This window comes from Danaus plexippus (genome assembly GCF_018135715.1).
Source record: "Danaus plexippus chromosome 16 unlocalized genomic scaffold, MEX_DaPlex mxdp_23, whole genome shotgun sequence".
Lineage (NCBI taxonomy): Eukaryota > Metazoa > Arthropoda > Insecta > Lepidoptera > Nymphalidae > Danaus > Danaus plexippus.
Window position 1 is genome coordinate 12886 of NW_026869851.1, and position 24086 is coordinate 36971.

A 24086-nucleotide genomic window follows, 5' to 3' on the forward strand; every position below is an offset into this window, starting at 1 on the left:
ATGTGCTGAGTGGTTAGTTTTCACCGATGTACGCGAACGAGCAGACAAATGTTAGGAATTAGAAAATTATATGTGCAATGGTACTGCGTTAAGCAACATTGCATCTTCTAAACATTATTCTGATATATTTCGCTTTATAACTTCTTTAACGCATCATTACTTTAATTTTCTTCGTACGACTCATAGCGTAACTGTAGATCATATAACAGTTATTATGTTAGTTATAATCAAAAATATTTGTATATTCAAAATAATAATAATAATTTCTGTAATTTTCAACTGTTTCCGATCAAACGCTAGGCGTTCGTGTGTTACGTAAAACAACTTTTTCCGAGGCGCTAATTAATGTAATATTTTTTGGTCTTCCATTACATCACGCAGAATCAATCATACATAGATAATTTGTATTAGTGATATTTTTACTTGAGGATACGTTAAGAGTGATATTTGTTAGTTAAGGCAGGTCTAGAATAGTGCGTTTGTTAAGAAACTTCCTTAAATATGAGGTAAAACGTTTTTCAAAGGTAATATTCCTTAATGATAAACGAGGACATATAGTTCGTCACCGATTTGAATTTTATCAACAATGTTCCTCATTGGATCAATTACACTTATAAAGATTATATAACTAAATGGAATTCCCAAGCCATACTTCCATTAAGTTGTCAACTTATGTATAATTTTTTGTATATATTAACAAAATTATACTTAACACATTCCTGAATGGAATTATAATATTGGAATCTAGTTCGAAATTATATCGACTCGATTAGACATGTTTAATTGTAAGAAAAAAAAATAAATGGCAAAATTTTAATTGATCGTTAATAATATAAATATATTTAAAAAGCAATTAACACGTCTATTGAAAAAAAAAATTACGGCGTAGATGTTATAATGTTATACGGAAGATTCAATTAACATATAATGAATTATGTCAATAAATAAATGGATCAAATTAAGTATTTAATGTCATTAAATAAGAATTTATAATGATTATATCTAATTGGTGCGTGATGATGTTAGTTTTCTCGTAACATTTGTTGTATGGGAATTTACACGTGCTCGTAGAACAATGTTCTGATGCAAATTAACGAATGTTTGATACACGTGCAAAGAGAAAGACAAGCATATTATAGAGATATGTAACACAAAGTTAAGCCCTATTAATAAGAAAGATTAAATAGTATTATATATATGAAAAACTATTTGTAATGCGTCAAAGATCACAGTAATTGTTTAATGCAATGAAATTTACTTCTGAATTAAGAATCCGAGTATAAAAGGTGACATAATAAACAAAGCCAACTTTAAAAAAATTATAAAAAAAATAAAATATAAGGAGCTTTTATCAGCGAAAAAGAAAATCAAATCCCGAGTAACTATCAACTATGGTTTTAAAGTTGAAATATACTAATAAAATGAGATCTTTTGAACAGCTTATAAAATTTTACGAGAGCGAAACGTTTCGTATATATTGTATACACAAGCCTCATTATTTGTCTATTCGCAGCCTGTTGGAAAAGCCATGAAAACTTGAAACATACCCTCAATAAAAATGTATAATTCAATTTCATAAAACGATTTAATAAAGTTGGCAAAAAGAAGCAATACTAACACCTTAGTCCTTCACTTTAAACTTAGTCCTTCACTTTAAACATGGCTTGATTTCAGTTCTCAATGAGTTATGGGAATGTTGTTATTCCCTCTTAATACGTCTTAAGAGGCTCATAGTAAAATTATAATAAATGAACAAAATTATTACAGAATCACCAGTCTGCTGAGTTCATTTGAAACAAATATCATATGGGTCGGATCCAAGAAAGAATCATGGTTTCGTTGAATTCAAAAACAGTCCCTGGGTATAATTCTCACGAGTCCAGAGAATTGTCCGTCTCGAATCGTAAATTTTATCGTCATATCCCGAGTCACATTTAATTCTTTTTTGATTTAAGAACGCTACAAATACTGTGAACCAAACCTTGAATATGCAATAAAATTATATATATATATATATATATATATATATATATATATATATATATATTTAAAATTATATACATTTTTACATAACTGAACTCATCCGTGTCATTATAAATTTATTTCTATATAACCACTTACATTAAATTTTCTCGTCAAACAGTATGTACAAACATCATTATTGCCTTATATAACCAGTGCTGTATATTTATTAATATTCTTAGGAGAACAATACAAAGACAAGTATTTCATGGCAGATTTAATATACATAATTAATTTTTAACAGTTACAGAAATATACAGTTTACATATGTCGATATATTATGTGAAACGTGTTTCAGTTGATGCTTTTGTCTACACGAACATTATTATTGAGCGTCAAAACGCGTTCCATATTATTAAAATATAAATAGATTCTATTTTATGATCTCTCGTAAATATTATCAGCCGTTTAAGACATCCAATCATATGAGTTCAATACTGTCTGTTAGGTGTTCGTTAGCTTCCCACCATCGAAGTAACGACTAACATTCCAAGCACGCGTCGTATGTGTGGAATGTATTGCAAGCCTCAACGATTAGTAATCCCTCCCTTAGCTTGTTTATTTTTGGTATCAAACAAAAACTTCGGACGTTTATGAAGTTTAGGTTTTACGGATACGTTTGACTAAAATCTATTTCTGAACTATTTGTTACAAAAAACAATAGCGATTCATATAACGTTTAAAATACTCCGACGTCATACATCGTAAAACTTTAGATAATTAAGGAACCTTGACGCGAACAACAACTCATCAAAGTGCTATGACATTCGGTCGAATAGTTTCAGAATACTAATAATATTCATTACTCAGAAGTTAGTTATACATTATTATGTTATACGTTTATACAATCATAATTTAATAGGACACAGGAATTGATTGCGGGGAGACAGATAACATATTTGAATGATCATACCTGTACACATGGCTTGTTGAGGGAAACGCATAGGCCATCAGCGTCCTTGCTGTAGTGTTCCACGAGCTCCTGCAGGGTCCTGAACGTCGTACGGCGGGCGATGAAGAAACCACCTTCATCCAGCTGACGTATACGGTAATGCTTGACCGTATCACCATCTCGAACTGATAACAAATTCAATTTACTTTGATTTTACGTTTAAGACCGACTGTAGACTTTGATTCAGTTGAACTTTACGACTCTTTCACTTTATACGAGTTTCGAGTCGTAAAATACTCAGCGGCTTGCTATGAAATTCAATAAAAAGCAAAACGATTTCTAAAATTCAACTACATAACATAAATAAAGGACTTATGCAATACTTCAAATATATAGTATAAATGGTATACGCTGGTTTATATCAACGTTTTGGAGAAATAAATAATTTTGTTATTTGTAGCAGTAGTATTGCGTTTATCCGAATTTATAGCGTTGCATCGAGCATAAAAAAAATCGATAAATATTCAATGCATCTCAAAGTTTTTTGTACGACAAAAGATAAATTGAATTTTGATTTTCGTCTCAAAAAACATTAAGCCGCAGTACACGACGGGAATATTGAATACAATAACGTATTTCCTGTCTAAATAGAAGGCTGTGTCAATGACTGAATAAGGAATTCGCCGAATAATATATATATGACATTATTAGAATAACTGCAAATATTTCTTTGTTTATTTTAAAACGTACAATATATTGCTCATTTGATTACATTGTTTTCACTATGAATACATTCTTGATTAAATATTATTTATCGTAAGTAACGAAGGCTTAAACGCACTTCAATCTTTTGGAGTCATTGTCCTAATGTTATCCCTGAGTCATATCGATGTGTCTATTTTCAAACATATTTCAAGACTTTATATAGATCAAAGTTAAAACTTGATTTATATAGAGAATAAAAATTGTAAGTAATTTATTGAGGTCATAATTTCCGAGAAATCTTCATAGTTATTCAGATAATGATCGTTTCTTTTATTAAACAATAAAATTCCAGATAAAATATATAAATAATACAATAGTAACTTAAAAATGAACTAGATATTTATCGTTTCCTTGGAAATATCATTATTTATTTTCCTCTGAGGCAATGCGTTCTCTACGTGGACCATATATGTATATAGCGTTTGATGTTCACGCGACTTCTAGACGATGTAACATATCAAGTGAGAGCCACTGAACTATATGTAGGATATTTTTAATATTCATCGCACGAGATTTAAGACACTTTTGGGTCTTATATGCCAACATTCATATTTCAGTGCATAACGGCCAGCTAAACGAACATTATAATAAATAAACCATAAGGCAACGAATGCAATTAATTCATAATTGATTAATATATTTAAAACTATGAAGCCGATATTCTTTTTTTGTAATAATTAAGTCAGAACGTACACTGATTGGTTTTATTATCGGACTGGTCGTTTCTAGAAAATTTCACATTCTAATACGTGCCATAGTTTAAAAATAAATAAATGGTCTCGGTTTTAATATATGTGTAAAAGTTTGCGACATTTTAACTTATTTTCCTACTGCACTACTTACTGGAGCACATTCAGTAGGTCGACATGTGATTCCAAATTTAAACTTGATCTAGATCCTAGTGTACTTGAACTACCTACTGTTCAAAATTGGCCATGTTGAGGCATATTAAAATGCCAACTAAGTTGTTACATAAAAGAAAAAATATCAGATCGATGGGTTTGGAGGTCAGGATTGCGAAATATTAAGGCTATACGATATAAAATATTCAGTCAACTTAAGAACCTCATTACTTTAGATGTCGGCCGACTAAATATATATTGTCAAACATAACGACATTTACAATCTAAATAATCCTTTATTACCTGATAGTGAAAAGTCATTGTGTCGACTTTCAGAATCTCTTATAAGAAAAGCACCGTGCTCATTCTCAGGAAGGAGTAGCTTCTTCTCGGCCTCGATCCGTTTGATTTTACGGAAATACCATCTGTAACAAAAAAAAAAAAAAGAATGTAAATATGAAAATCCAACGTCCAGACTTTTGCGAAACGTCACAAGGCTGAACAGCAACACAAACATTGCAATCGTATGCGTAGCTGGTTTTAACAAACAATTTGCAAGGATATCTGCCATTGATAACGAGCTCAGAAAGCGGGGCGACAATGACTCACTGAAACATCCAATGAATATATAATTTGCATTCAATTCACGTGCCTTTGACACAACGAGAGGACTAACTTATTGTATTAAACATATTTAACATGGGAACTGCGGCTCAAATTATTTCAAAATTTCTCATACTTTCTATGCGATGATGCTGTTTTTTATTGAGATGACTGATAAAAGCTATTTGTAAATCGAAAAAATTATACGTCAATAACATTGAATATCGTTTTTATGTTAAGTACGAATGTTTATTTATAATAAAATAAAAGTTTTTTCATTATACGATTATATTCCACTCATAACATAATGGGAATGTGTGTTTGTGTTATTCTTACTCTATAAATAGGCTAACAAATATGTCCTAAGAATAAAATTTAGTGTAGAGCAAAGCTTCTACCAAATACTCTACCAATATAATATGTTATACCCCTTTTAAGCCATAAATTTTGTAATATAGGAATATTATTACTCTTACACATAGTTCATTTTCTCTACTATGAAACCATTTACTTAGAGGATTATTATGTATTTATATAAGATATCAAGTTATCCATGACCTGTAGGGAAATAGAAATTTAATGACTCAACGACTTAATTTTCCCGAGGGCAACAAAGCCCGCTATAAAATTTGATTTTATTAACTAATAACAACGAAAGAATATTATATTAGATACAAATAAATGTACAAGATTTGTCAATATTTAAATTTATCACTAGATGTATATATTCTCTGTCTGTTTAATTGTTCCGGTTAATCATTGACTATAAAAAAACCGTATCCTAACTCGTTCTATGCAAGAAAAAAAGGATAAAATAAAAATGCTGCGCATAATATTGTAAAACGTTAATGTTTTGATGTAACATTTCAGTATGCATATTTTTTGTGCTCCGAATGGTATCATAGTCAGACAACAATGTCCAACCGTCGCCTATTAGGTCGTCTGGCTGCGAGCGTACCGGTTTATTTGAGAATTTGTAAAATTTCGTTAAATCTTGTTCCATTTAAGCAATTACATAACGCTAACAAAAATTATACAACGGAGATTATTAGAAAACGTCGGAAGACACTCTGAAAAAAAAGCTATTATTTGATTCAATTTAATATTTAATTTTCAATTTTCGAGTAACTAGCGAATGAAATGCATTGAATAATATATAAGTTTTGAAGTAATCCAACATTACCAAGTAAGTACTTTTATAGCATTCGTGACGATAAGCTTCTAGCGAGCAGTAATTATGATTATTCATCAGGATTGTTCCGAGACACGAAGAAGCCTTTGGACTGTAATTAAGGGTACAGGCCAGCGTGTGATGCTTATCACGATTGATTTAATGCGACGCGTTATAAATACATAATAAGTTTGGTAGAAAAGAAATTTAATACATTACAATTAACACTATAGGCGGCTTACCCCCTCTAAAGGTCACGGAGTCGGAACATTACTTAGATAGTATTGTACATACATTGATACTGTTGATACTTTCACGATAATATTATTGGAGGGGATCGTCATGAAATTTCACATAAAAATTGAACAAAATAAAAATAAAGAACATATTTAAATACCAGGTCGTAACGTCTCATATAAATAATAAATTTATATCATATATCAAAGATGTCGGATTGTTTACAAACTTGTTATATACTAATATAATTAAAATATCAATAATAGATTCAGACAAGCTGTCACATAAAATAATGTAATTATTATTTATTTTATAATCGCTCATTAAATACGCGATGATATTAATAAGTTATGGCAACGGATGTAATATAATGTGTTTAAAGTTTATACACTCTCAGGTGAAAGCTTCCATAACCACATTCAACTGATAACTTAATAACACTCGGTGTGATTATTGACTGTTTATATTGCTGTACCCTATGACCTTATTTAAGATCCCTATACATTAAACATTCGACACGTCATGAGACTTCGAACCAATGTCAGATTCGAGTGATAAAATAATAGGAGAGGATAATTATATGTAACGATCAATGTCATAATAATAAAAGTTACAAGACGCTGTATCCTGCAACTTACGTGGAACCTTGTCACGTTCTAAGGGCATGTCTAGTGTCGGATTGGTTACTAGGTAGGTGGTGTCGAAGGTCTTGTAGAGATTGAAAATGCATACAGAATTGATTGATTGGAATCATCCGTGAACATCCTTAATACTATTTTATTAGCACAAGGTAAAGAAAATATTGATACAGTGTCACAAGTATGGGATATATATAATATATATAGAATTATCAAAATGTTTAGTTTTTTTCTGTACTTTATTTATGCTATAATAATTTAATACTATCTATTAGATTATTATTCTTTATAATAGTAAGTGTCGTTTTTAGGCAATACAATATTTTCACTACATCTGTCTAGGAAGCAGTGATCCCTATATTTTTGGTCTTAAACTTCCAGACAGCAATCAATACAAGAGATATGTAACAAAGGTGTGAGTAGTTTACAAGATGCACTCTTGACGAACAGAAGAGTGTCCTTGACCCGCTCGCGGAGAGAAATCTTCGTAAACAATCGTTTTGTTACAATACGTGTTTATTATAATCTATATCTTAGCAAATTGACTCATAACCTAAGATTAGGAATCTAAGAAATGGCCTCATTGAATATATATGAAATAAGCATTATACTTTTTTTTACTATTTGAACATTTCAACTTTCTACTCCATCTGTTATAAGCTATATTTTATTACTTAATCTGCCAACCAGCGATATAAAAACCTTTCAATGAATCACATCAAGTTGCATTATTATTAACAACAAAATAAAAAACATGAACATATTTTTATTTTTGCGGATACGAAGATAATATAACATATTTTTAAATACATTCAAATTTATTCAACAATCAATTGTACGTACTTAAAAATGTAAGAATAATATTTAAATGAGACATTGACAAACATAGATTTTATTGATCAGAACAAATGTAGCCTATCGCCTTAACAAGTTTCTAACTTATATTTATTTTACATGTTTCAATTGGAGACACGGGAAAGTTCAAATATTAAACTTCAAATATGAATAGCTTCATTTGTGCAAAGAAAAAAAAAGCAAAAAATAATATGGAGAAGCACAAGATTTAAAAGGATACCACAAATGCTATAATCGTTAAAAATAGAATTCTGTCTCCCTAAGGAGAGAAATAGGATAATACAATTGGCCTATAGGCGGATTGCCGATCATTGAACTTGTGCGTGCCGATGTGAGCACGTTTTTTTTGCTAAGCCAGTCTTACCTGACTCCAGGCAGCTTGCTAGATGGCCAATCTAATTATAGGGTTCTCTATCCCTATGGACATACCTCGCCTTAGACTTCAATACTAGTTTTTAGGAAGCGCTTGTTCAGGCGTTGTTAACCTGAGGATGAATCACTCATCTGAGTTTATTTATAGATAATGAACCGTACATTTTATTCTCTTTTTTATATTTATTACACAGTTTATAATTATATAAGTGATGTTATATTGTAACATCAACATTATTGTCTGATTTATTGGTGCTGTTTTAACACTGTCTAATTACTTTATAATTATACGAGAATTTATGTCAGTGAAAAGCGTTTCTTTATTAATATCAAAAATGTGGTTATCGTGTCGCATAAATTGCCCTTTAATTATGTAGAAAGCTCAACCTTTCTTATTTAAATAAAAAGAATCAATGTATATGATTATAGTGATTTAAAAGATCTAACCTCACCTCTTAGTTTTTAGAAACAACATTATATATCTAATGAGATGTTTCTCACGATACGTCAACTTTTTCAACTGTCACGTTTGCCACATGCTGTAAACCGTGAATGTATTGGTCGCAAAAACACAACATTAGCTTGTATTGTTGGATTGTTAGCAATTAATACTAGAACACGTAACTACATATAATTGCACACTACACAGTTACCGTAACAATCAAATCAATTTCATATTATTGTTCCAACAGACGTATTTTAAACATCCATCATTACATAACCGTTTCCTGAGTTTAATATTTTGCAAATGACCTTCGATGCAAGCAAAAAAGAAATTATTCGAGGAAGGATTAATTGCAATACGTATTGTAATAATTATTGCCATGTTTGACCCATAACACAAAACCACTGTGATTCATATCATGTTTAAGATTGGAAAGTTCCTCTTACAAACTATGTACTTCACAAAGCAACTGCTCCAAATTGTTATTTGGTGCAAAAATTTTTTGACTGAAAGGAAACACATGAACCAAAAACCCCATTAAGTATAATAAAATTAACGGTGTTTGAAACAAATATAGATTCCCCCGTTATTTATTCACAGAAGTGACATACAAGGATTGGAGCCCAATTCATCAAGACACAGATTGAATTTTGAGTAAAGATTAGTCAAGTGTCGATTATATCTGACATTTTTAAATCCCTTCATCTGGATATATGGTCAAATGTGACGATTTGACGTAATGGTTTATGTTTGTAAACAATTTAGTTACGGAAGGTCTAAATAAAGAACTGTTAACCTTACCTAGGTTGAAGCAAATGAGCAATTAAAATGTCTATTATATGATAAAAACATTTAGCAAAGTTGACAATGAGTCGTTAGTAGTAAGTATCGCTTGTTAATCAAAAATGGCATGATGATGCGAAGTTCAAAATCAAAAATAGGTACTGCGAATTTTTATTGTGTGACAGGCTTACATACCAAGTATTATTTACAGATTTATAGGAGTATTTTTATTAAAGCAAACAAAGAAATTAATTCCAGTATAGTAGTCATGAGTATGTAAGCATTATTAACGTTGCATACAATACCAACAAAATACCATATTCTTTAGTACGTTCAAGATCAAAAATATATAAGTAAAGCCATTATTTTACAGCTAGGATCTCCTTTTTAAATCGATTTAAAATAAGCATAAGTACTACCTGCATTTCATTTGCTTAACGTTATAAATTCATTTTATAGAATTTGTGAAACTCGAATTTTTTTCTAGTATGTAATATAACAGAAAAAGATGGAAATGACATTTAGTTCATTGAAAAGTGTTTGCTAGAATTTATAAGAAAACATACCCGCAGTAGCGATTATTATCGTCGGAGGTATATAAAAGCATGCAGTCGCTGCAACATGTGTAAAAAGGAAAAAAATAACAACAAATCATAAAACCTGTTGCATTGTTCTCTGCAAGAGATCCTCGGAGCATTCTGATAAGCTCAAATCACTAGCAGAGTGATCTCGATCGAGATAATTTGTTTGTTAGAATTTTGGCTTGTAATAAATAAAAGCAAAGGCGGATCTATGAAACATTAGCCAAGCTCAAAGCCAGCAATCAATGATATACTGACAACATAATTCATTTCAACTAGAAAGCCAGATTTCGAGTCTGCTTAAAAAAACCTAAATCGACATTGCAGAGTGAGAGACGTCACGGAACGTTACTAATTATAGTATTAGTCATAGTGAAAGTGAAGCAAAAGCAATTAATGTTAAATGTTATTAGACAATATGCTCTGCATCTTTTATAGAAAAAAAAAAAATCGCAAACTATTTTTGTTTACTTCTTATTCTAGATGCGTGTGCTTCAGTTTCCAACAGCAAGTTGGTATGCATGATTTGTAGCATATATTACTTTTGTCAGTCTCATTGTATTACGAAATTTTCAACTAATATAATAGTAATTGAAGATGCGTTTTATCGTCCGTTTGAATTGTTATACAATAAGTAACCTGTCCAGCAAGTATAAGTAGCAAAACCAGTGGCAGATATTATGGTCGTTACTACAACTATTTATAAAATTAACAACTATTTAATATTATCAGTGATGACTTTACTATCGTTCACTAATAACAGTTAAGAAGTGCTTTTGTATTATTACTTCATTTTCATATATCTATCAAATAAGTGAAAGCTGCATTAGGTAATTATTATGTATCTAAAAGGTGTTTTGAAATATTCTATATAATATTTCTAACTTAATCTATGTGATTAAGTTAGAAAATGCATTTTAAGATATTCACATGAAACATTTATCGATTTCAGGTATACGGTTGAGAATAAGAGTTGTTGGAATCAGTTGTAAAACAAGCAAATATTGCGATGTGAATGTGTTTGTTTCAAAACCTACATATTGTACATACAGTCATATAGTACAATAGCAATGTTGGTGATCGTTATGCATAATAAGCATGTTTTTGGAATAATTGGTCAATCTTGAGAACTCCGTGATTTGGTCAAAATATTTCAGATAACTATTCGCACCTTAATAACAATATGTTTTCAAAACATACATACAATCAATTCGCGTGATTCCTATATATACTTTATATAGGAACTAAAGACTGCCATTGTGCAACCAGAGTAACCCTCAAGGCTGCTCAGTGAAACCGACACCGACGCGTCCGTATACCTTGCTTCACCACGAGCCCGCTTTCAGTTCTCTTTAGCGGTTAGGACTTCCCTTATATTTATTAAATCTCATATAATTAATACAAAATTTTATCTACAACAAAAAATTTAAAATAGTATTTATTTTGCTTGATAAGAATTAGATAATGCTAATGTGTGCTAATAATTCTAAAGGAGATCAAGGAAGCATAGAAAATAAAATCACGAACTAAAGGTGTGTGAGACATTCAAATTAGTATAGCTTCCGATCGATAGCTGGGTACAGATTTCGTTAGCGTCACCTTCATAGTTATTTCCTGTGCCGACTTCCAATTGTCGAACAAGCAGGAGGAAGATTGCTGCCGGTGCAGCGACCGACCGCGCAAACGTAGCCTTGGACGCGAGCTCTCTGCATTCTAATCGAACGGCCTTGCGGAAGAGCGTGCTCGGACAAACTCTCGTAACACGCACTCCACAACCGGCGTCTTATCAAAAGACCGGACCTTAAAATCTTTCTGATATGTCTACGAGACATGACTGTCTTATTATTAAATACTGCTGCCGTATTTGGAAAACATCCATCTGATAGATGATGCTACTCAAAATTTAGTTTTATATTTTCAATAACATACAACAAAATATATATCTGATGTAAGTTAGAGAGTAAAATCGATAAAACGAAATGTATTTATATTAATGATACTGAATACCAAAACAATTTCATGTATAATAGAGTGACTTTTTTAATAACAATTGAACTTACGGCATAGTGTTTAGTTTCATATAAGTATCCAAAGGCAGTTCCGAAAACTTATTGTCATTAGTCCCTGACAGGCGACGTGCTGTTCGTATCCAACTGCCTCTTTGGCGTCGAAAGCCTTTGTCATTTTTAAGTAGCTGTAGATGTCTTTTGACTATATCGTGCCATTTCCATTTCACCGTAGCAGGAGAGTCACTAGCTGCATCTTCTTTACAGATCTGTAAACCATCACTGAATCTTCGCATATTTTGTATGTATACTTCGTTAGATTTCGGGGGCAGACTCTTTCTTCTCTCGTCAGGTACGATACCTGAATCTTGAGAATTTTGTTCTGCTATCCATTTCGATATGAAATCATTTTTATCACAGACTTGAGCAATCACTGGCTCTTCTATGGTGGCGGTATCCAATCCAAGCTCACCCATTGACTAGATTTTGGTTTAGATTTAAAAATTACATCTATTTCGTCATCACAGTCTGACGATCCAATCGAACAAACAGATGTTTTTTTCCTACGGAAGCGCGATCGAATCGTTGGTTTAGAAGTTGTTATAGATTCAGTATTTGTACTAAATTCTAAAGTATCTTCCTTTCTTACATCCTGCAAACTCTTTATAGTATCTATATTTGCATAAGAGTTTTCGGAGCATGAAGAATCAACACTAAATCTACTTCTTTGTAATGGCTTAGATCTAATTATTTCATTTTCGGTACAATTTTCTGTGATACCGCAACTAATTTCTCGTTCGCTCGTTAGTGATATTCTCCTTTCATTTGACTTTTCATTCTCCATTTCTATAATTTTAGCCATACTTGGGAAAACGTTTTCCTTAGATGGTTCTAATATCCTAGGTATCTTCTGAGTACATTCTCTTGTAAGATCATCAATACTATTTGTTAATGAAGAAAATGTATTTTCTTCATTGAATTCAATTATTCTAGTAATTTTCTGCGGTACTTCATTATCTTCATCTATTGACACTGGTGACAGCAATTTATCATTTTCAAATTCTATAATTTTTGTTATTCTTTGTAACGGTTCCTTATCAGATTCATTGGTCGTATCATTTAATTCAATGATTCTCGTAATTCTTTGGGAAACATGTCTTTATCAGATCCGTGTCGATCCTCATATCTAGGATTTTTTATTTTGGTGTTTGATAATTGGTCTACATCAATATTTTTTGTGGTAGATGTACTACAATTTTCAAATATTACCTGTTCATCTAAGGAATTATGGCGGCATTTTGCTTTTTGCAAAGCACTTTCGGAGAGAAAGACACAAGGAACCTCCAGTTGCATCGACATTTTGCGACGTCTGATTGTATTATCTTTGCTAATTTCATTATCAATATTGTTGTGTACTACTGGCGGCTGTAATATTATCGGTGTACCTGCTACCATACGTAAAAAGTCCGAAACAGCAGCTATATGTGCTCCAGTAACTGCACCTTGTAACTTAACACCGGATACTTGGTGAGGCACAAGCTGGTTATCGCGCATACACCAAACAACGGGCAAAGCCCCTTCCGACACCATCGTCGTGTCTCAGTCTTAAATAAAATAACCACTCGATTTACGAATTGAAATAAAAAACGTTCAACAGTCTAACACAATGTTAAATTTAAATCACTGGAGCCTTTCCGGGCTATGACCATTTACGAATGAAGAAAACAAATATTCAAACACATAAGTGTGACGCGTATAGGGCGACATAGCGCGATCGCGGTAAGAGTTCAATCGATGCGGAGCGCTAGGATCGTGCGCGTCCGGGCCCGGCGGAGGTCGCGAGAGATAAGACGGTGAGAGTCGCACGCGCAGTGCGGCCGGTTCCTCCGCCCCGCCACCGTAACGAGCCATCTCTTATGATCATACAATTTTTCCAATGCACACCAAAATATTATGTAACGGTAAAATATTGACCTATTAAAAAATAATTTCATGTAGTTATTGAAATATAAATAAATAACCTAATAATATTAATAAGAGTGGTCAATAGTTTCATGGTAATATTTTGGATCTATTAATACAACTCTCCTGCATAGAGGTTACCGGAGTTATATTATATATTTAATTGTGATATAAAAGACCAGTTACGTCTTCCACAAATTTCATAATAAGCATAAAATATACAGTAACAACAATTGAAAATTCGCTGGTGACGCAACAAGCGCGGTTAAAAATTAGTAAAACAATTGGCTACCTAGGACATCGTTTATTGCAACCAAACGATTAACAGCTATTTACATTCTTCACTGGTCATCGCTCATTACAATTTATTACTTTATATTAAATACTATGAACCGTAAATTAAATATTCATTACTTTATATTTAATACTAAGGTATGCCGTTGTTCATTAAGAGATGAGCTATTTATTGTATATTAAATCATGAGTGTGTAATAACTTATCCCATCTCATGTCCGGTCATCCTGTCGGTTACAGTTAGGTATATTGTGTTGAACATATAGGCGTCGGAGCAATCTCTGCCATCGTAAATGTACCACTGTACAATCAGCTGTATTTAAGCTAACACCATAGACACAAACAGTCGATCAACACGCCTTCCGTATAATAAATTAATGCAATTTTAATAATGTCACTATTGTAAGTAATATTATATTATAAACATAGGTCATCTTTTCATGCAACAACAATAGCAATTAAATCGCTTATCATATGAGCCTTTATAGTAAAATTGATGGATGCTATGTATAAATTAAACTCAATTATATGCACAAATGCCATTCAACAGTTAGAATCGGCGCCGGCGCAGCTTGCAATGCGCTGCCCGTAAGTAGGACAGACAAATCAGGTATTAATTATCTACACAACGCCTAATCGACCTTTGTGTAGGTCACCATTTGGGAATGTCATCTTGACGGATGATCTATGATTCTTTGTTATATGTATATTAGTTATGCAATATAACATTGAAATGTTTGTAAGATGAATGTAAATAAGCCGAAACCACGTAGCCAGTGACTAACTTATATTGGATTGTGAATACATGGTTGAGAAATATTGTATTAAATTATAATATTATATAAAATAGACACGGCAAGGTAAAGTCTTTGAGGTTAGCGTTAAAATACTATTTGAAGGAATTAAACAAATAATTAATTTATATGACATATTTATATATATATATATATACAAGTTTGATTTGACAAAATCTACTTGAAGTAGTCTTATTTAAATTATTATGGAATAAGCTCAAAGTTAAGATATAGCTTAGGATAACAGAATCATTTTATCACTTTTCCAAAAGTGATTTTAATTTGTAAATAAAATATTGTGATTTCTCATTTTTAAAGTGTGGCATGTTTTAGAAAATAAACTATCAACCTGTTCCATAATATAATTGTACGTCTATTAAGTACTGTAAGTTTTGAGGATTCTCATAAATTTAGTAATTAAACAATATGTTACATAAATCTTACATAATAATAATTATTACATACCTAAAGATAATTTTATACAATATTCTGTAATTACTCTCGGATGCATATTTCGTCAGGGTAATTTCAACTATACCTATCAATAGTATATATAATAAAAAATATTTATGTACATTTACTAGAATGGAAAATTTTCAGTTAAACATCATGGAGGAAGGCAAAATGAAAATAAAAGCGATCACGACTTTTTCATAAAACATTAATTGTATGTTAAAAATACATCCGGCACAACACGTTATGTCTACGTCATCAATAACTCGAACTGATATAGCGATTGGTTTCGAAGAAAAACTTTCTGTTCAACGGAATTCAAACAGAGCTTGAGGTAAAGTTAATACAAATCTTTAGATGAGATATTTACTCTCGTTCAGTTTGATTTACTCATAGAGAATTTTTGAATATCATATTATGAGAATGGAATTATTTTATGTAAAATAAAACGATAACAATCAATAAATATATTTTCAAGAAATTTATCAATTAACGAAACTTGAAAAAGTTTGTTTGTTTTTTTTTTTAAGTTATATCGTAATATTTTAATTATGATTAATGACATTCCTAAACACTTCATTAACGAAGCGTGATATTTGGACTCGTAACATATAGGTATGCATTTTCAAAGAACGGACGTTTAGTTATGTAGGTTATTTTGATTAAGCTTAAAAGAGCATTGTGACAGTTTGACAGATAAATACGTCGGCTGCAATTATATAGATCCTTATCGAGAAGATATTAATTTAATTTAATGCTAAGGCTTAGGTGAAAACGAGATACCTTTTTAAAATATTAAGATGTATTTGTTTATTATAATAATCTAAGTATGTATGTTTGTTACTACAAATAAAGCAAAAATTTTCAAATATTGTGTATAGTCTCTATTATTCAATGGGCAGCTTTATAACAGATATAAACACAAACTATACACTTCTGAAGTGTCAATCGCTTTGGAAACGAAGCACTGAGGAGATTCTTAATCAAACAATTTATATATCGCAAATAGGTCTTTTTTTGATAAAAATATATTTATCTTAATATGCATATAGACATATTAATAATAACAGCTCACTTTAATGATATGTGACGTAAACAAAATTTTGGAAACAAAAATTCAAAGCCTTCTTAGAATAATCTCGAGGTCTTCAAGAAATTATTCGGATAAAACCGTACGCCGTAATCATATGGACGAGGAAAATAAATTACGCATAGGTTAAAAAAAAAACATAGTTCACGTGAAAATAAACTTTTCTAATATAACGCATCGCAGAAGCAGGATAACGTTTAACTAGAACCTGTACGGTGTGTAAAACGGTTCTTCCGAACAATTTTCTTTCTCCAAATCATTTTCCCGACGAAATGTCTCGTTGTTCGCAAGTAATGGTGCCTGTAACGACTCTTTGACTGTCCGTCAGTGCATATTCATGGTGAACAGTCGTTTCGTGGAAGCTGTCGGTGGCGATGGCGCCAGCGGACGGCGCCTCGGCGGTATCGCGACGCTCGTATTTTTTTTCTCTCAACATTCATTAACACAGCGCTTTCAATTAACACAGCTTCATTTGAATAAACAAAACCAGGTTATCGTTTTTAAATCACTTCATAAATGCATATCATTAAAATTCCTATATGATGAACACCCAATAATTTTTATGATCATTTTATTATTTTACTTTTTACATTTAGTTTAAAGGTGTTCAGTATTATAGAAAGGTATGCATTTGTTACGTTTGTCGAAGTAATAAATTGTCAGCAAATGTTTAGATAATATATGACTTGCCTATTACTTATTACATAATATCAATGTTTGTTCAAAACTTAACTGATGATATCTGACGTCTGTATTCATTCATAATAACCGAAAATCAATGGAGAACTAATTGATTTCTGCGATAGTTCCGTTTTATGTGACGGCGACTTAAAAAAAACATGTTACGCAATTCATAATATTCATATGACTTATTACATTCTACGTATTCAACTATTACCTATACTCGATAATAATTAATTGTAAAATTTTAATCACACGTCATGTCATTATATAATATGTTTACGTATACAGTATATATTTCTCTTAAATGCTCCAAGGCAATGTTTACAATATCAATTGGAAGACCTTACTGGTACCGACAGAAGAAATGCAAATGTAAACAAATGCTTACTTGTGAAGTCCGTATGGATTTATCCCTAACGCTATAATGACATTGTTTCCGGTTTGTGTTCTAATGTTTACACACTATACATAAGTCCAGTCTGAATTATTGAAATGCAACGATTGTTGAATTAATGTTCAATTATTCAGATTTTATTAATGAAGATATAATATAAGTATTTTCAATGTATTAACATTATTTCTAATAAACTTCATTATTTGATGACTTAAAACTTTAATTATTAAATTATAAGCAATTTTTTTTCTCATAACAATCCTTTAATATATCAAACAAGCATCTTATTTAATTTTTATAAAGATTTAATAACAATAACCACAATAAATCTGAAATTCAATATTGCGTACCAATTTTTTTAAAAGGGAAACAAACACAACCCCTTGTTGAGGGTAGAGCCTAGCTGTGGTCAAGTTACTTCAGCTCGTACATGGGCTGGCTTGACCGAGGAAGTACCACCCTCTCACAGGAGATCGGCGTGAAGTAGCCTCTAGTGGTTGCGTTTCGTCCGGTGAGTAAGAGAGCCGGTTGCCCTTTCCCTATTCCTACCCTTTTCTGCCATTTCCTTATGCCCACCCCTCCCTTTTCCTCAACAATCAAGGTTGGCAACGCATCCGCAACATCTATGTTGCGGATGTCCATGGGCGACATTCACAACTGCCCATCAAATAGGCCGTCTGCTCGTATGCCACCTTTCAAGTAAAAAAAAAAACATTTTCACAGAAAATTTTAACGGTGTTGTAGAAATTGTCGAAAAATGGTAAAAAAATATAAGGCAATTTTATTTTTATGAAAAAAAAATCACTTTTTTATCAATAGTTATATTGTAACCTTTCTTAGATATAATTCACTAACAGCAACGTTTTATTCGATCAACGAAATTCCTCCTTTGGCACCTAAGACTCTTTCGTAACTCTCAAACTTTATAAACTAAAAATGAGTGAACTTAATGACAAGTTACACCTAAGAAGGAAAAATTTATGTTCTCTGTGAATATACTTATTTTAAACAGATTTTACTCTCTTAGAACTGAATGTATGAAAGGGAATTAATATGATAGCAAATTCTCTACGGGCTATGAGTTTTTGTAATGTTCTGAGGGCGTTACGTATGATCCATAGCTTACATATGTTAAAAATTGGACTGAAGCAATTCTACAAGACAAATTAATATTTGTAGGTTGATTTCTTTAACAACAAAACAAAACTAGACATATTGCATTCATTCACCTAAAAAAAGCTTATGGTATAAAATCACTTGGTAATTAAAATATAATAATAATTGACAATTAATATTGTTATGTGCAATTTAATTTGCCTGTCGTAATGTTCTCGAGGTACGTCAATCTGCAGATTACGGTTTAAGAGCGTTCTAGACGCTAACGTAGAAAGTTGCGTCGCGACTTAACGGCGCCTGCGTATGTCCTGCGCTCCGCATTCTCCCGTGCGGCTTCGAAAACAAGATAAAAAAAGAAAAAAAACAATAAAAAAAAAAACGCTCTACGTACTAAACAAAGTATATGTTGAAACTGGCGATAGAGAAAATAGACAATTATTAAACACATCCAAGGCTAGCTGTTCTAAGAATAAAACGCTAATGAATAGTTTGTTGCACCCGAACCCCTGGTGCCTCATAAAATGGGATGTAGAATGGGGAATGCGAAACGGTCTGTTTTGTTTTTTATAGGGATAGTGGGAGTTCTATGTATTTAATGCTCGCTCGGAGATTGTAATTATGTTTTTGAATTTTAACGATCTCATCGATACGTTTATAATTCTTGTACATATTTTATTTTATATGGAATTTTAAAAGTAAAGATAACCAATTAGAGATAACATTAAAATATTGTTTAAATTATGTCCAAGTCAATATTTTTATTGGTGATAATGAATTAGCAAAAATGTTTAATTTATATATTTTTTTGTGCTTTGAGGTTAATTTGATGGTTATAATTTCAGTAGACACCAAAAACATTTATTAAATACATATATTGTTGTATCTCTTAATCATATATTAATAACAAAATTTATATAGATTACTTGAAAGAAAAAAAATCAAAAAACAAATAGCAGCATTAGTAATGACGTTTATTTGTTTAGGCATTTAAGAAGACGAAGAAGTGAGTTAGTTACACTAATACCGCATCCATTAGTTAGGCCCAAAATTATTTCATCATATTTCACATTCTACCTTAACCCACATTTCAGAATGATTACAAAGGAATGTCACGAAGTAGCAAAACATTGTTTGGATAATAGTGTATAAACAATCGGTAACCGCGACGCGGGTCGATGAACGACCTAGCTCGCGTAAGCCGTTTCTTCCGATATAGAAACACGCCGATTACAAGCGTTCCTTAGGCTGCATTCACACTAAAATGTAAAGCAATTTCTATAATGACAGCTGACATTTCTCACAGGTAGTAAGTACTTCAAAATCGTGATTCCATTAAAATCAATATTACAACTTTCTGTTCTTTGAGTTATATCTAAATTGCTTTTTCTCTAAGAATACGCAATGTGTATAAACCTCTAGAAAAAAATGACAAAAGAAATGTTTTTTAAAAGTGTTCCATATAATTTCATAATACAGGATACGAGCGACCTTCCAACGGACCGGAAGTATCAGTATCTAAAAAGTTAATTAACGCGCGGCTGATCCGCTGTACTCATACCAGTTTCGGCGATGTAAAACTCTCACTTATCGTTGTCGCATTCGCATCTCGTGTATGCGACGGCTCATTACCAATAAAATTGGCAGACGGCAAAAAATAAAAATTTTCACTGTACGTTTCTAATGACAATATTTGGGTCAACGGAATTTACCGAGTCGCCCGATAGCAACACTGAAAGACTTTTACATCACCGTCGTGATGGACGTGTGGTCGTACCAGGATACGATCAGTACGGAGCTAATTGGCGAACATTTTATTCAAAACCTGCCACTGATGTTTATAAGAATTAGTGATTGCTTATTAATCACTTTGCAACATTATTGAATTCTTAATTAGGATTAGCTACACAGTGACACATAGATGATAGAAATGGCGAAGTGAATGACAGGCGCATAGTTGATTCGGAGATAAACATACGTACGTTCAAAACAAAAAAAATATATACACATAAAACGGATATAAGAGAAAGTATTTGTTATAAGATACAGTGAAAATGCAGTATAAAATGATCAATAATAATCTGCGTGGGTGACGGCCACCGGCTGTCGGAGTCACAGAACAGCGATAATTGAAAGTGCCATCACTTGCAACCTCTTCAGTCTTCCAGCGAGTCTGTACCACATAAAATGTATGTCAAGATGTTTTCACGGTCTTGTCGTCACGTGGGTGGTTTCGATACAAATGTCGTCAGTTATTCATTATTCATGTGGATTTATAATCTCACTGGAACAATTCACTCTTGAACATTCGTCTACAACTAACCATAGTAAATATATCGACCGTGTTAGTTGTTTAATGTTTTGACCTATTTTCTATGCGTATAGTGCAACAGTTACAAACCTATGGCACGCGCGCGACATTACAAAGTCATCAATGCAAGGGAAATTGTTGAGTTCGTTGTAAAGCACAAAATGCTCGTTTTAGTTTCGTCACATCTGGACACTTTCTAAAGAAACTGCAACTAATAACTGAGGCAAGAAGTTGCCTACCTTCCAATGGAAACATGCGATAATAAGGTATAATTGCACACCACATCTGCGGCTATATTTAGAAGCAAAGACTCAGGATCCAGCCGTGTATGCGACTTGTTCAATTACGTAAAGCGGTTGAGCCCATTTCTAATCTAAAAATAATCGTAGGCTGTATAGACATCGGCGCCACTAGGATCGTACGTGAAAGTAAAGAAAATTATATTCAATCTCCTCGACAATATAATTAACAAATCCGTTTGATAAATATATGTATACTTAGATATACATTTTAACAGATTACATTTATAATACGTCGTTATTACCTAGAATTAAACATATTAAGTTCATTATATGATATAAATAAATATCTTACATTCCGTTATGTACCGTTATGATATTAACGATGATATAAGAAAATAATTAGATAATTTCATGTCTCGAACTATGAATAAACCTGTATAATGTTTTCAAAATCTGCATGCTTTTTTTTGTCAGACGCTTTGTTAGTTCTGTCACGTCCGATTAATCGTTTTTACATCTCGCATGCATGCAATTCATGTAAGATGTCCTACAACATAACAGAGGAAAGGAATAGAAATTTTTAAATAATTTAACATTTTTACATTCAAAACACCTGCTAAAATACATGTTGTCGAGTTATAAAAATATAATAAAGATTGTAAGATAAACATAGCGGTTATTATAAATTAAAATTTATCAATAAAATTTAATACATGAGATAAGGGAACCAGGTAATAATACATTAGTGGCGCCAGCTCTGGTTAATCGTTCGTCTGCGCGTGCGATGCGAATTTTCCTCACTCTTACACCATTAGGGAATGGAAGCTATCGTTTGCTTGGCGACGGGGCGGTACTCAGACAAACCGGATTATTGCTTGTAAGACTTCAAGCGCTAATTAATGTCTAAAGTAAATGTAATTCGATATATATTTTTCAACCGTCTATACTCGTGTGCATACAAAGCGTTAGGTCAATATGATATCGATACTCTGCGGTGTACCTATTAAGAGGGGCCATAAAGATGCATGTCTACTTCGGCATGTGAATAGGGCCAATGTTCGTACGCGACACATCGTCTGCAGTGACCCTAATTGAACACGATCTCGGCCACTGCTCTCTCTCAAATCAAACTTAAAGGCCCTAGAACCCCACTTATCACTAGACGCGAAGATCATCAGTCCCAGCACGTGAATGCGTGGCTTATGCAACAAGCCAATGACCGCGACATCTTGATTGTTACTATGAACTAACTAACCACTTATATTATAGGATCGTTTTTATAATCAATTTTATTTATCTCTGGATAGTTGGTCAACAATTGATAATACACATCTTTTCTAACTTTTAGACGGAGACGAATTCAATTTTATAATTTCATAATTCGCATGTCCTGTCCAATTAATATTATATGCAACATATAAAGATATATTTTTGAAGTATAGTGTTATATATAGTTTTCCTAATGATTGAGTATTAAATATATTTAAATTGCAATGTGAAATGCCAGTCTGGTTTTTCCTGTGCGTAATATTTGTTAATGTAAAGCAATTATAAATACCTGAAAACTTAATTGATTTGAGACAGCATGTAGTAAACTGTATTATAATTGCACCGGGAAAGTTACCCGTTAGATGTTTAAATAAATACAATGACATGCATTAATGTAAAATTTTATAATTAGTATTAATATACGTTTGACAAAGAACAAACTATTTCATATATTTTTGAGTGTAGTCTATTCAAATGTTTGTTTGTAGTGAAATTACCACATCATACATATAATATACTTAGTAACTTTTGGTTACAAAGTATATTTATATGTTATATAACCTGGTTGAAGTTTTACTGTAAACAAGTCTATTTCGATTTCGCTTAAAGACGGTTTCATTTTAACCCAAGACATATAAATATACAATATATTTTCAGTTTGTTTATATAATAAGAAATGAAAAGTTTAAAAGCTCAACTTTTATGGTCTTTCGGTATACGGGGATGAGACCAGGCCGCTGAACTTTTGCATCCTGTACTGTGATGTCAAGTAATGTTTACTAGGAAATGTCAGAGAATCCGTTATCTACCGACACACCTAACAGCTGGGTCAATCGAACCAACCTTGTCCGCTAGTCTACTCTACCATAATGGGACATCATCTACTTTTTAGAAAACAATTTGTACGTTTAATATATTTTCAGCTCAATAATTCTTAAATTCTTTCATATTTACATTTTGGATCGTTTGGTAATTATTCATATTAGCATAAACTGCGGGCGATAATCTTAAATGGTGACCCGCATAACATAAAGCATCGAGGACGTATTGCTGGCATATTAAAAAAAAAAAATATTTATGCAATTTATAATTATTCTGCAATTACCATCCCTTCGAGATGTATAGTTATCTGATAATTACAGCATACGTTGGGAAATAGAATTAAATTACGCATGATCATGAAATACTACTCGTTATACTTAACTGTATCTCTCTATTTATATGTTTGTTAATTGAAACATTATGTTTGAAAAAAAAAAAATTACCTT

The 24086-nt window shown here is 31.9% G+C and overlaps 2 protein-coding genes across 2 annotated transcripts in view; both read right to left on the reverse strand.

Moving 5' to 3' along the window:
- LOC133320262 (tyrosine-protein kinase Src42A-like) overlaps positions 1 to 24086 on the reverse strand; it is a 42245-nt gene that overhangs the window by 10083 nt on the left and 8076 nt on the right. The window contains 2 exon segments of the mRNA XM_061528137.1: positions 2936 to 3099; positions 4825 to 4946. Of these exon segments, the coding sequence (XP_061384121.1) occupies positions 2936 to 3099; positions 4825 to 4946 (286 nt within the window).
- Positions 13258 to 14040, reverse strand: LOC133320263 (uncharacterized). The gene has a single exon (XM_061528138.1). The coding sequence runs from the start codon at positions 13800 to 13802 to the stop codon at positions 13332 to 13334; it is 471 nt and encodes a 156-aa protein (XP_061384122.1). The 5' UTR covers positions 13803 to 14040; the 3' UTR covers positions 13258 to 13331.

What these genes read in the sequence shown, in the direction of transcription:
- LOC133320263 (XM_061528138.1), bottom strand. Translation starts at nt 13,802, where the DNA reads ATGGTGTCGGAAGGGGCTTTGCCCGTTGTTTGGTGTATGCGCGATAAC.